This window comes from Manis pentadactyla, chromosome 1 (genome assembly GCF_030020395.1).
Source record: "Manis pentadactyla isolate mManPen7 chromosome 1, mManPen7.hap1, whole genome shotgun sequence".
In the NCBI taxonomy this organism is placed as follows: Eukaryota; Metazoa; Chordata; class Mammalia; order Pholidota; family Manidae; genus Manis; species Manis pentadactyla.
In genome coordinates, this window is record NC_080019.1 from 93,422,289 (window position 1) to 93,436,157 (window position 13,869).

General features: G+C 41.6%; 1 protein-coding gene across 1 annotated transcript in view; it reads left to right on the forward strand.

The window, feature by feature from the left end:
• The first annotated feature begins 11,473 nt into the window (after positions 1-11,473).
• Positions 11,474-13,869, forward strand: part of PPM1L (protein phosphatase, Mg2+/Mn2+ dependent 1L) — a 285,551-nt gene continuing 283,155 nt past the window's right edge. Inside the window, exon 1 of the mRNA XM_057499713.1 lies at positions 11,474-11,882. Coding sequence (XP_057355696.1) covers positions 11,484-11,882 — 399 coding nt within the window. The 5' untranslated portion in view covers positions 11,474-11,483. The remainder of the gene's footprint in view (positions 11,883-13,869) is intronic.

Consider the following 13,869-nt stretch of genomic DNA (forward strand, 5'->3'; position numbering starts at 1 on the left):
TAAAGATTCAGTATGGCTTAATAGTCACAATCATGGTTAACCATTTGCTGAAAGGACCAGTATTAAAAATCACTTTAAAGATAGAATTCGTAGGAATCGTCCCTTATATTAAGGAGCTTTGATCACATTGTTGGTGGAAGCATAAATAGCAGGAGTGTATTTTCAAAAACAATTTGGCTTTACATTGTGAAGTTGAACATTCTTATTCTCAATTACTCAGTAATTTCACTCCTAGGTATAGGTCTTAGAAAAACTCTTGCATATATGCACCAAGAGATAGTACAAAATTAATTCATGAAATTGTTGATCATAATAGCAAAAAACTAGAAACTCAAATGACTATAGAAGAGAGATGAGTACATAAACTATAGAACACTCCCACAGTGGAATTTTATATAGCAGAGAAAATGATGGAACTATCTGCAACAACATGGAAGGATCTAGAAATATAACAATGAGGGGAAAAAAACAAGAAGCAGAGAACTATATACAATAAGATGCCATTTTTATAAAGCTCAAAAACCAAGCAAATTAAAAAATATATTACTTAGGGTTACAGATAGGTGTGATAACATTATTTTAAAAAAGGGGATGATAAAACACAAAATTGAGGATAGCAACTACTTGTGGAGGACAGGCAGGAGTTGGGAAAGAACTCTTAGGCTGGTACAAAGATTGGTCACAATCCAGTTTTCAGGTCAGGTGGTACATTTGTGGGTGTAGTACTCATGATAGTGCCTCATAACAGTACTCTCATGTACTCTTTTGTATGTATAGTTAAAAAAGTTACATATAGGTGTATATTGATAGAATATAATAAAAGAGTCTTACTCAATACTCAGTAGATATTTATATGCAGATGGCAGGAACAAGTTAAGAATACAAACCAAACTGTTGATAATTGGGAAATTTAAAAGTGTGCAGAGAACTTCTGTATGTGTAAAATGTTCACTTAACATTTATTTCAGGGGATATTTTTGTTATATTCATTATTCAGAGGCTCAGCTTATGTCACTGTACATTTGATTTTTATAATTTTGTAATAAATGGCAAAAATGAAAAGAAATAAGGACATAATGGAACAACATACTGGAAATAGATTTGTTATTAAACTGTGCTTTGAAGATTTCTTAAACCTATAAGCTACAACTCTGGAATTTTTAAATGAGAATATATTCTTTTTAAAAGCTATGTTTTATGTTCTTTATGTATTAGTAAGGCATGAGACATGAGTTAATTGCATAATTGAAAATGATAATTACCTGTTAACTATTTATCATTAATATCATGAAGATCTAACATTGTTGTTAGCTTTCTGTTCATTACCATGTCACTTGTAATGGTAAAGTATTTGCCTAATGTACATTCTATGGTATGCTATTCTTCCCTGTGGAATTTGGAAATTTACTTTAGCAACAAATCCTTTAGGCTTTTATGTAGAGACAAAGGACAGTTTTCTTGAACTTGTCTTCTGCTCCATAAATATTCTTGATGGATGAGGCAAATACTCATACTGCAGTGTGACAGTGTAATCAATGGCTAAAGTCAGAATTGTGGAATAAGAGCCCATATATTCTTTTTGAGATTTCTGTAATGGAGACCTACTGAAATGTTACAGGGAAGTATAAAAATTAGACTAATCATCTCAGTATCACTGGGCAGTCAATGGATATTAGAGTACTGAGTTGGCAGTTAGAAGTCAGTTTTAGTTTTCAATTCCTTATTTGCTGAACTGTGATATTCACTTAACACCTTTGTACCTCATTTTCCTCATATTTATGAATGGAGATAATAGCTCCTCTATCTTCCTCATAGTATTGTTATAAGAATGATATACATATTATGAGTTGATATACATGAAAAACCCTTACAATCTCAAGGAATATGCAAATATTAGTCACTAGAGGAAGGTCTTTTTTATTTCTAAAATATATTAAAATTCAAAACAAACTACAAAAAAGCTTATTTGTTCTTTAAAAATTATTATGTAAACTGCATGGATTTCTTAACAGAAATAAGATGATTGAATATTGAATATTTTCATGCAAGTACACTACTTAGAGGTAAATGTCAAAGCATATCTCCACAGAATCCACAGGATATCAAGATTTATTTATCAAGTCAAGATTTCCTTTTGCTATTTAACCTCTAGAGAGGCCAATATGGTCTTGGTCTTTTCTTTTCTTTATTTAGGTATGGAGGAAGCATAAGTCATGCTTGTTATGAGTATTTGTGCTGTTATAATTAGTATAGTACTGTTCTGGACAGATTGGATGGGCCCCTAGGTTTGGAATTTTACTTTTACTCCAGGGTCTAGTTTGATTTGTATATCTGGAATCTTGATCAGTGTATCTGCAAGTTGCCTTTGACATGGAGAAACAGATTCATGTAGAGAGAGATTGATAACGCACCCAAAAGTCACTTGCTGATTTACATTAAGAAATATTGTAAGGAAGGGGGAAAAATGATGGTGGAGCAGGAAGGCAAGGGAACCTCCTCCCACATACATACCAAGAAACCAACTACAGCAAATACAACTAACCCTGAAAATGATCTGAAGACTGCAGAACAGACTACCTATACCTGGCAAAGAATAGAAGACCACACAAAGAAGGGTAAAGTGACAGAGCCACAAGCCACAACTGATCAGGACCCAAGCCCTTCCCCCATCCCATCCTAAGCCCTTCCCCCATCCCATCCCACAGGTGGGAGGAAGAGGAATGGAACAGGGAGGGGACAGTCACTCAGGAGCTCTGCATACCTGGCCTTGGAGATCTGCTCTGGGAACATGAGTCCACATTGCATTGGGTTCTTGCTGGACACCAGGGACAGCTGGAACACACTAAGAGGCAGAGACTCCAGCTGCCTGTGGACAGGCACACTCCACTCATCCTGCTGAGACCCAAAACAGGTGACAGTTTGAAAGATTTGCTAGCATTGGGGGTTGAGGGAGGAGGTTGCCAGAGAGGTGAAGGTTGGATGGAGCTCTCTGTAGGAGAAAGGGCAGGTGGACACTTCCCAGCCCTCCCTCAGCCCAGTTGGTCAGGTGTTCCCAGGAGCCCTAAACTCTCTATCCCCCACTCATGACTCAGTCCCAAGATGCCTTCCTGCACACCTGCCCAGCAGCGCTGTCATCATGGCAGAGCAGGAACAGGGCAACCCCACCCAGCACAAGTACCACTGCTTGGCTCACAAAGAGCTGGCTAGGACAGAACAGCCACTGTTGTCAGATGGGCAGAAAGGCAGCCCCACCCACAACAATCCTAGCAGAAGTGCCAGCTGCAGGCTCACAAAGACACTCTGCTGACAGAGGTCAGCCACTGCCAACAGAAAGGCAGAAAGGTGGCCTCACCCATAGCCCACCAACAGGAATGGGGGCTCTACTGCAAAGGAAAACCAGGCACTGGTGAGTAAAGAATCTTGAACTGGGTACCACAGGATGCCTTCTTCATAAAGCTATTACTCTCTAGACCAGAAAAGGCATAACAGATCTCTCTAAGACAAAGGAAGGGGAACCCTGAAATGAATGAAACACAGAAACCCTGACAAAATGAGAAGGCAGCGGAATATGTTCCAAACAAAACTACAGGATGAGACATCAAAAAGAGGGCTAAGTGAAATGGCAATTACCAATCTTCTTAATAATGATTTCAAAGTAATAGTCATAAATATGCTCATTGATCTATGGAGAGTATTGATTATCTCAGGGAGGACTTCAATAAAGAGATAGAAGAGTTGAAAAAGCCACTAAGAGCTGAAGAATAGAATATCTTAAAAACACAATGGAGGGAATGAATAGTAGATTGCTGCAAGTAGAGGAGACAGTCAATTAGATGGAAACTAGAGAATAGGAAAACAACAAAGCTGAGAAACACAGAAAAAAGGAATCTTTAGAAATGAGAGGAAGCTAAGAAAGTCATGTGACAATTCCAAATGAAACAATATTTGCATAATAGGGGTACCAGAAGAAGAGAGATAAAGAGGAGTATTTTCAAAGAGGATATAGAAAGACTCTTTGAAGAAATAATTGCTGAAAACTGTCCCAATCTTGGGAAGCAGAAAGACACTCAGGTCCTAAGTGTGGGAAGCACAGACAGCCCCTAACAATAGGAACCCAAGGAACACAACACCAAGACATATAGTAATTAAAATGACAAAGATTTAGGATGATGAGAGAGTACTGAAAGCAGCTATAGAGAGGCAAAAAATTTCTTATAAGGGAAACCCCATTAGGCTATCAGCAGACTTCTCAGAAAAAACTTTACAGGCCACAAGGAATGGCATGAAATATTTTATGTATTGAAACAAAGGACTTTCAACCAAGAGTCCTCTGTCCAGCAAGGTTATCATTCAAATTTGGAGGAAAGATTAAAAGTTTCCCAGATAAATGAAAGTTAAAAGGATTTGCCACCACTAAACCAGCTTTACAGGATATAGTAAAGGGACTTCTATAGATGAAAATGTTCTTAAGCCTAAATATTTTTAACCAGTGAAAATAAACCCACAAGAAAGGTAGTAGACTAATTACTTACAAAGTGAGTATGAAGTTAAAACAAAAGCAGTAAAACCAACTACACACAAAATCGGTCAAGGGATACACAAAAAATATAGATTATGATAACTAATACATAAAGTGTGGAGAAGGAAGAAGAAAAAAAAGTACTTTTAGATTGTGTTTGAAACAGAGTGACCATTAACTTAATGTAGACTGTTACATATTTAGGAAACTATCCATGAACCTTATGGTAACCACAGACCTAAAGCTTATAATAGATCCACAAAAAATTAAAAAGAAAAGGAAATCCAATCACCACACTAAATAAAACCATCAAATAACAAGAGAAGAGTACAAAGAGAGAGAGAAAAAAACAGAGAGGAACTATAAAAACAACCAGAAAACAATTAATAAAATGGCCATAAATACATATCTATCAATAACTACCTTAAATGTAAATCGAATGAATACACTAATCAAAAGACATAGAGTGGCAGAATGGATAATGAAACAAGACCCATCTATATGCTGCCTGCAAGAGACTTATTTCAGACCTAAAGACATATGTAGACAGAAAGTGAAGGAATGGAAAAAGATATTTCATGCAAATAACAGGGAGAAAGAAGCAGAAGTAGCAGTACTTATAGCAGACAAAATAATTTCAAAACAAAAGAAAGTAACAAGAGACAAAGAAGGATATCACATAATGATAAAGGGATCAGTCTAAGAAGAGGATATAACCATTATAAACATCTATGCACCCAACATAAGAGCACCTAAATATGTAAAACAAATACTAACAGAACTAAAGAGAGAAATAGACAGCAACTCAATCATATTAGGGGACTTTAACACACCACTTACATCAATGGACAGATCATCCAGACAGAAAATAAATAAGGAAACAGAGGCACTGAACAACACATTAGATCAGATACACTTAACAGATATCTCCAGAACATTTCACCAAAAAGCAGCAGGACACACCTTTTTCTCAAGTGTACATGTAACGTTCTCCAGAATAGATCACATACTAAGCCACAAAAAGAGCCTCAACAAATTTAAACAAACTGAAATTCTATCAAGCAGATTCTCAGACCACAGTGGTATGAAACTAGAAATAAATTACACAAAGGAAACAAAACCTACAAACACATGGAGGCTAAACAACATGCTCCTAAGCAATCAATGGATCAATGAAAAAATCAAAGTAGAAATCAAGCAATACAAAGAGACAAATTAAAACATAAATATAGTAGTTAAAATTTGTGAGTTTCCACAAAAGTGGTCCTAAGAGGGAAGTATAGAGTATTACAGGACTACCTCAAGGAACAAGAACAATCTCAAACAGTCTAAACTCACAACTAAAGAAACTAGAAAAATAAGAACATATGAAACCCAAAGTTAGTAGAAGGAGGGGCATAATAATGATCATAGCAGAAATAAATAAAATAGAGAAAAATAAAACAATAGAAAAAAAATCAGTGAAACCAAGAGCTGGTTCTTTGAGAAGATAAATAAAATAGACAACTCCCTAGCTAGAATTATGAAGAAAAAAAGAGAGAACACAAATAAACAAAATAAGAAATAAAAAATGAATAGTGACAATTGACACCACAGAAATACAAAGAATTATTAGAGAATTCTATGAAAAATTATATGTCAATAAATTGGACAAACTAGAAGATATGGATGAATTCCTAGAAAAGTACAACCTTCAAAGACTGACCCAGGAAGAATTTGAAAATCTGAACTGACCAATTACCAGCAATGACATTGAGTTGGTAATCAAAATACTCCCAACAAACAAAATCCAGGACAAGATGGCTTCACAGCTGAATTCCACTAAACATTTAAAGAAGAGCTAATACCCATCTTTCTTAAAGTATTCCAAAAACAGAAAAGGAAGGAATACTTTTAAATTCATTATTTGATGCCAGCATGACTCTAATATACCAAAACCAGACAAAGACATAACAGAAAAATAAAATTACAGAGTGATATTCCTGATGACTGACATAGATGCAAAAATCCTCAAAAACATAATAGCAAACCAAATCCAAAAATACATCAAAAAGATCATCCATCATGACAAAGTGGGATTTATTCCAGGGATGCAAGGATGGTACAATACTCAAAAATCAATTGATGTGATACACCACATTAACAAAAGGAAGGATAAAGCCCACTAATGATCTCAGTAGATTCTGAAAAAGCATTTGACAACATTCAAGATCCATTCATGATAAAAGCTCTCAACAAAATGGATATAGAGGGTAAGTACCTCAACATAATAAAGGCCATATAGGATAAACCTACATCTAACATCATACTCAGTGGCAAAAAGCTGAAAGCTTTTCTTCTAAGATCAGGAACAAGAGAAGGATGCCCACTTTCATCACTTTTATTCAACAAAGTAGTGGAAATCCTAGCCATGGCAGACAAGATAAAGAGATAAGAGACATCCAAGTTGGTAAGGAAGAAGTAAAACTGTCACTATATGCAGATACTACATATATATATATGTATATATATATATAAAACACTAAAGACTCCACAAAAAAACTATTCAAACTAATAACTGGATTCAGCAAAGTTGGGGAATACAGAACTAATACACAGAAATCTGTTGCATTCTTATATACTTTTATATACTAGCAACGAACTAGCAGAAACAGAAATCAGGAAAATAATTCCATTTCTAATTGCATCAAAAAGAAGGAAATACCTAGAAATAAGCCTAACCAAGGAGGTGAAAGACCTATACTCTGAAAACTGTAAGACACCCATAAAGAAATTAAAGAAGACACCAATAAATGGAAATCTATCCCATGCTCAAGGATAGGAATAATTAATATTGTCAGAATGGGCATCCTACCCAAAGTATATAGATTCAATGCAATCCCTATGAAAATACCAACAGCATTTTAAAATGAACTGAGCAAATAATCCTAAAAAATTCATATGGAACCACAAAAATCCTGAATAGCCAAAGCAATCTTGAGAAAGAAGAACAAAGCTGGGGACATTATGCTTCCTGACTTCAAGCTATATTACAAAGCTACAGTAATCAAAACAGTATGGTACTAGCACAAGAACAGATCATAGATCAATGGAACAGAATAGAAAGCCCAGATATAAACCCACACATATATGGCCAATTAATATATGATACAGGAGCCATGAATATGCATGGGAAAAAGGCAGTCTCTTCAATAACTGGTGTTGGGAAAATTTGATAGCTACATGCAAGAAAATGAAACTGGATTATTGTCTAACTCATACACAAAAGTAAACATGAAATGGATCAAAGACATGAAATGTAAGTCATGAAATCATACAACTCTTAGAAGAAAACATAGGCAAAAATCTCTTGAGCATAAGCATGAGCAATTTTTTTCTGGACATAGTTCCTCAGGCAAGGGAAACAAAAATTGAACAAGTAGGACTACAGCAGAAGACACCATCAACAGAACAAAAAGGAAACCTATATATGGGAGAATATATTTGTAAATGATTTATCTGATAAAGGGTTAACATCCAAAATACATAAAGAACTCATACACTTCAACAGCAAAAAACAAATAACCCAATTAAAAAAATGGGTGGAAGACCTGAACAGACAGTTCTCCAAAGAAGAGATATAGATGGCCAATAGGCACATGAAAAGATGCTGCATATTGCTAATCATCAAGAAAATGCAAATCAAAATCACAGTATCACTTTACAACAGTCAGAATAGCCACTATCAAAAAGAGAAGAAATAACAAGTGTTGGTGAGGATGTGAAGAGAACCCTCCTACACTGTTGGTGGGAATGTAAACTGGTGCAGTTGCTCTGGAAAGCAGTGCAGAGGTTCCTCAAAAAGTAAAGATAGAAATACCATTCAGCCTAGTATTTCCACTTCTAGGAATTTACCCAAAGAAAAGAAAATTCTTGATTCAAAAGTTATATGCACCCCTATGTCATTACTGCATTATTTACAATAGCCAAGATATGGAATCAACCATATGATCTATCCATCAATAGATAAATGGACAAAGAAGATGTGCGCCATACACACAATGGAATATTACTCAGCCATAAAAAAGAAGAAATCCTGCCATTTGTGACAACATGGATGGACCTAGAGGGTATTATGATATGTGAAATAAGCCATGTGGGGAAAGACCAATACCATATGATTTCACTTATTTCTTGAATATAAAAACAAAACAGAACAAAATGAATGAAAGAGAAGCAGACTCATAGAATCTGAGAGGTGACTGGTGGTTACTATGGGGGTAAGGGTTGGGGTGGGTGGGTGGAGAGGGTGAGGGGGACAAAGGGTCACAAAAATTCTCAATCATAATATAAGTTGGTCATGGGGATGGTAGTACAGCATGGAGAATATAGCCAATGATTCCGTAACATCTTCTTATGTTGACAGATAGTAACTGCACTAGTGGGGGTGAAGATTTAATAATATGGGTAACTGTCAAACCACTGTGTTGTATTCTGGAAGCCAATATAAGATTGTATATCAAATATACTTCAATAAAAAAAAGAAATATCATAAACTTATCTTCATAATAGCACTAATGCATTACTTTCACTTTATAGTTCTTAAAGCCATTTGAATTTATTCTCTCATTTTGGAACCTCATGATTTATGGCCTAATTTGAACGGAATGGCCTAGTTTATTTCTAAGCTGTTTATCTACTCTACTTGGTGGAAAATACCAGAGTGCAGAGCAGAACAGGATACCATATTTTAGTTGTTAAAAATAACATATTAACAGTTTTTCATATTTCCTTCCTGTCTTTTCTATGCATGTTTATATAATTGAGATCATTTATATGCCGTTTATGTTTCAAAGTTTTTTTTTTTTCTGGTTATGATGGCAGCTTATGCCTTTTGTAAAAACCTTGGAAAAATTGTAGAAAACAGACCCAAGTCAAAGCAGAAATCGTAAACCACATATAATCTACTACTTTTTGTTAACTTAAATGTTTAGTTAACATTTTGATGTATTTTTTCCACTATTTTATTCTTTTTTATTTTTTGGCTTTTGAACAACGTAGTCGGAATCATACCGAGGCAGGAGTGCTTGGGGAGACGAGCAGTGGCTTGTCTTGGATCAGGCAGCCTCTGTTCTCCAGTCTAGGCGACTGAAGCTGCAGATCAGTACTCTTCTTCCTGGACAGGGGTAGCAAGTGTGAGTATTTTCCTTTAAAGCTCATTTGTTTCCATATAGTAGCTGATTTGTACATTGTTTTTTTCTTTTCCCAATATCTTCAGGCCACGGTCACTCGCCCGTATTTCAACAAGCTATCCTTGATGGCTTCTGGAAGCCTATACTCTTCTCAGGGGCCATTCACTTCTGCTTATCAAAAAACTTCCGCCCCTACTTCGTCTTCTAAAGCGACGCTTGAGGAGGGGGTGGGAAGCTTCAAGTTCGGAACTTTAAAGGGACTTTCTACAGAGTCAAGGCCCTCTTACCGCAGCAGGGTCAGGAGCGCCCTGGGCGCCCCTGGGAGGCTCCGTGCCTCTCTGTTGGAGGGGTTGCGACCAGGAAAGACCTTCGTGGCTGAGTCCTCCGCTCCCGGGCCGGCAGCAGCTCGCAGAAAGGCCAGCCCATCCTCGGCCCTGCCAAGGTTATCATCAGGGCGCACTTCTACGTGGCCCCGAGTCCTCACATCCTGCTGCTCTTGGGGGGGGTCTTTTCTCACCGCGAGGAGGCTTCTAGGCCCCAGACTCGCTGTCCGCGTCTCGGAAGGTCCGGCAGTCCTCTGTCACCGAACACAACAGCCCGATCCACTCCGCCGCGCTTTGCGAGCCGAGAGAAGTGCGTCCCTTCTCGCTTGCCTTATGCCCGGCGAGGCGGGGACCGCACTATCGTGCTGCTGCCGGTAGGGGGGACGCTCACGTGTGGCGCTCTGCTTTCCTGCTGGTAGCAGTGCCTCCCGGGAAACCAAACGTTCAGACTACTAGGGTCGGGATTGTATTCTCCTGGGAGCCCGCACAGGAGGCAAGGACGACCATCTACTCGAGCGAGGCAGCGGATGCGCCCCTTCCCTCCCCTCGGTTAGCTTGAACCACCCGGGACTGTGAGCGCGCCAGCAGCCGCGGAGCTTCCTCAGCCTTTGACAGCTCAGCCCCTGGACCTCGGGACCTCTAGTCCTGGCAAAGGGGGCGGGGCGAGCCGGGGCGGGGCGAGCGCGAGCCGGGGCGCTGCGAGGGAGCACGCGAGCTGAGCCGAGCCGACTGAGCAGAAAGGTGCTGGGGAGAGGCTGGCTGAGCCGCGCCGGCCGCCTGCGGCTCCGCGCCGATCGTGCTGCGTCTCCGGGCTCCGCGTACCCCTGCCTCTGTCCAGGCTCCCTCAAAACTTTTGTCCTCTGGACCCCCCGATCGCGGGGTGTCTAGAGGAACCGGAGCGCTCGGCCGACTCTGCGCTCCCCTGCAACGGCGGCCGAGGGGACGTGCATCCCTTGCCCGCTGGTCTCTCCGCTCCTCGCCTCCTCACCTGCTGATCGTTCCCGGGAGCGGCGAGAGGGCACCCGCGGAGGGGCTGCGCGGTCGCCAGAGCCCCGAACTCTCCCGCCCACCGCGGCAGATCTGCCAGGCGCAACTTTAACTTGATTCCTCTTGCCCAGCCTCGGCACCCCCGGCGGCAGCTCCTGCTGCCACCGCCGCCGTTTCGGCCACAGCCTCACAAAGGGGCTCAGGGAAGGGTGGCGGCGCGGTTCGCGGGCACAGGCGCGGGTGCGCAGGGAGCGGGCCTGCCGGCTGACGAGGCCGGGAACAAAAGGGATACTGCCTCCGTTCGTGGCGCGGGCTCGGAGCAGCCTGCTCGTCCGCCTCCCGCCCGGCTTGGCTAGCCTCCTCCCCCGGCCCTCGGCTGCTGCTCCACCTCCCTCCCCGCGGGCCATCCCCGCAGTGCTCCGGGACCCGGCGAGCCTTCGGGGAGCGCATCGCTGCTGGTGGTTGGGACTCTAGCGATAATAAATGATAGAGGATACAATGACTTTGCTGTCTCTGCTGGGTCGCATCATGCGCTACTTCTTGCTGAGACCGGAGACGCTCTTCCTGCTGTGCATCAGCTTGGCGCTGTGGAGTTACTTCTTCCACACAGACGAGGTAAAGACCATCGTGAAGTCCAGCCGGGACGCCGTGAAGATGGTGAAGGGCAAGGTGGCCGAGATCATGCAGAACGATCGGCTCGGGGGTCTTGACGTGCTGGAGGCCGAGTTTTCCAAGACCTGGGAGTTCAAGAGCCACAACGTGGCCGTGTATTCCATCCAGGGCAGGAGAGACCACATGGAGGACCGCTTCGAAGTTCTCACTGACCTAACCAACAAGACGCACCCGTCCATCTTCGGGATCTTCGACGGGCACGGGGGCCAGGTAGGAGTTGTCTGGGGCTTTGTTTGAATGAGTATGTGCGTAAACAGCAGGACGTTGTGTGCGCAGCAGGGTAGGAACTGGGTGCGAGGGTCATGGTGATGACCTGGTGTCCGGCTGGACAAAGCCGCTAGTTCCAAATGCGGCTCAAGTTGCCAAAAACACTGCTTGATTCAGACCTCTTGGGGCTGAAGGTCCAATTTAGGGGAGGGAGGGTCATACAGCCAATTCATGCCTCACAATTCATGCCTCACTGGTTTCCCAAGGCCGGAACCCAGCAAATGACTGCTAGTTTTGCGGGGAGAGTTAATGGTTTCTACAGTGAACTTCGGCCCGGTGCCTCAATGCCCCTGTTCTAGAGTTTGAAAACGAGACAGGCTCAAAGAAGGAATAAAGTATCTTTGATTCTTATTAGGGAATAGAGTCAAGATCTGCAGAGCTGAGTCAGGGAGGGCTCTGTGAGAATGAAGGAAGCTGTGACTGCTCCTCATCGCCTTTGCCCTGAGGCGGAACGCGAGGGGCAGCCCCGCACTTCTTAACTCCATTAACTTGGCAAGTGCAGTGGGCTAGTAGACAGCAGCGCTTCGCAGGCAGCTTGTCTTCAGCTGGATCGCGGAGCGGGACGTAGATGCTTCTGGCCTTTGCAGAGGTGGCGTTGCCCGCAGAGGCAGCGGTGCCCAGATCTCGCCCCTGCACCCTAGTCAGCGTGGGGGCACAGACGTCTCCTGCTTCTAAACTCCTTTATTCGGTGTTCATCTGGGAGCAAGAGATGAGGTTAGAGGCCGCTTCAGGTCCCTCTGCCGCATTTCTGCGGCACCCTGATCTCGCGCTTGGGCTCAGATTCCTGGAGGTCGGGGCGAGGGTTGGCTCTGGTTCTTGGGCATTTGTCCAGGCGAAGTGAGTGGCAAAGAGCACCAGGCCAGCTACGCCATCCCTCTAAATCTGGCAGTTTTTAACAGAGTTTGATTGCTGCACTTTTATAACCCCCAGCATACTTTCTTACTCTTGCAGCCTCCCACCCCTCCTTCGCCACCGCTTCCACACCATTTCCGCCTCCCTCCACACCTCCGTGCTCCCACCCGGCTTCCCCCCCGCGCTCTCTACTTGGCCCTTCTGGTGTCTGGGTGGACTGTGGAGGACGGCTTTCTCTTTAAAGCCTTGCTTGTTGTTTGCCTTTGTTTTGGGTGAACACTGAGAATGCTTTCAATTGGTTATCTTATCTGCATTCTCTCTTTGATTCAGTGTCACTTCATCCACCACTCTGCTAATCTTTCCAGGAGACTGACTGTATCTGTTTGTCTGTAGCACCAAGTTTGCCAGGAATGACAAAGTTAGTTGGAGAATTTATTTGGTAGAACTGAACTCAGTTTTTCCTATTTTATACCTCCCACCCCCAGCCCTATGTTCTGTCTTTCAAAATAAAGTTTCCTCACTGGTTGTAATGTTGTAGCTCACTACTTGGGTAGTGTGGGGCTCCTAGATGTGAAGTTACTTGAAAGAGATGCTCTCCAGTTGGGTAAAAACATAACTGAATGACAAGGTTGCCAATACAATGACTGATTTGTTTTCTTGATTTGACTCAGAATGTTTATACTTTCCTTTTATATGCCTGGACCATTGTAAGTCATCTAATAATGCTTATATTTACTATATATTTTTACATTAAAATTGTTGGCAGATGATAATCTGCCTCTGGTCCTAGAAAGCACAATTTCATTTTTAATTTAAAGGTCAGGATGTAATATTGATGTGGTGAAACTTTGGGTTGTGTTTAGGTGGGCTGTGTTGGCATGTTTTGAGCCTGCATGTGTAAGTGAATTGGTATTTTAAAATTTCATTTAAGTTGATAATTCTAAAACAGAAAAGTTGCAGACTGAAACAGATTTCAGTTTGAAAAATTTCCAATCCAATGCTATCTTCTTGTAAATGTACCACCCCAAAAAGGGGCATAATAAATGCTTTTTTTAAACCAGAAGTATTTTACATGTAT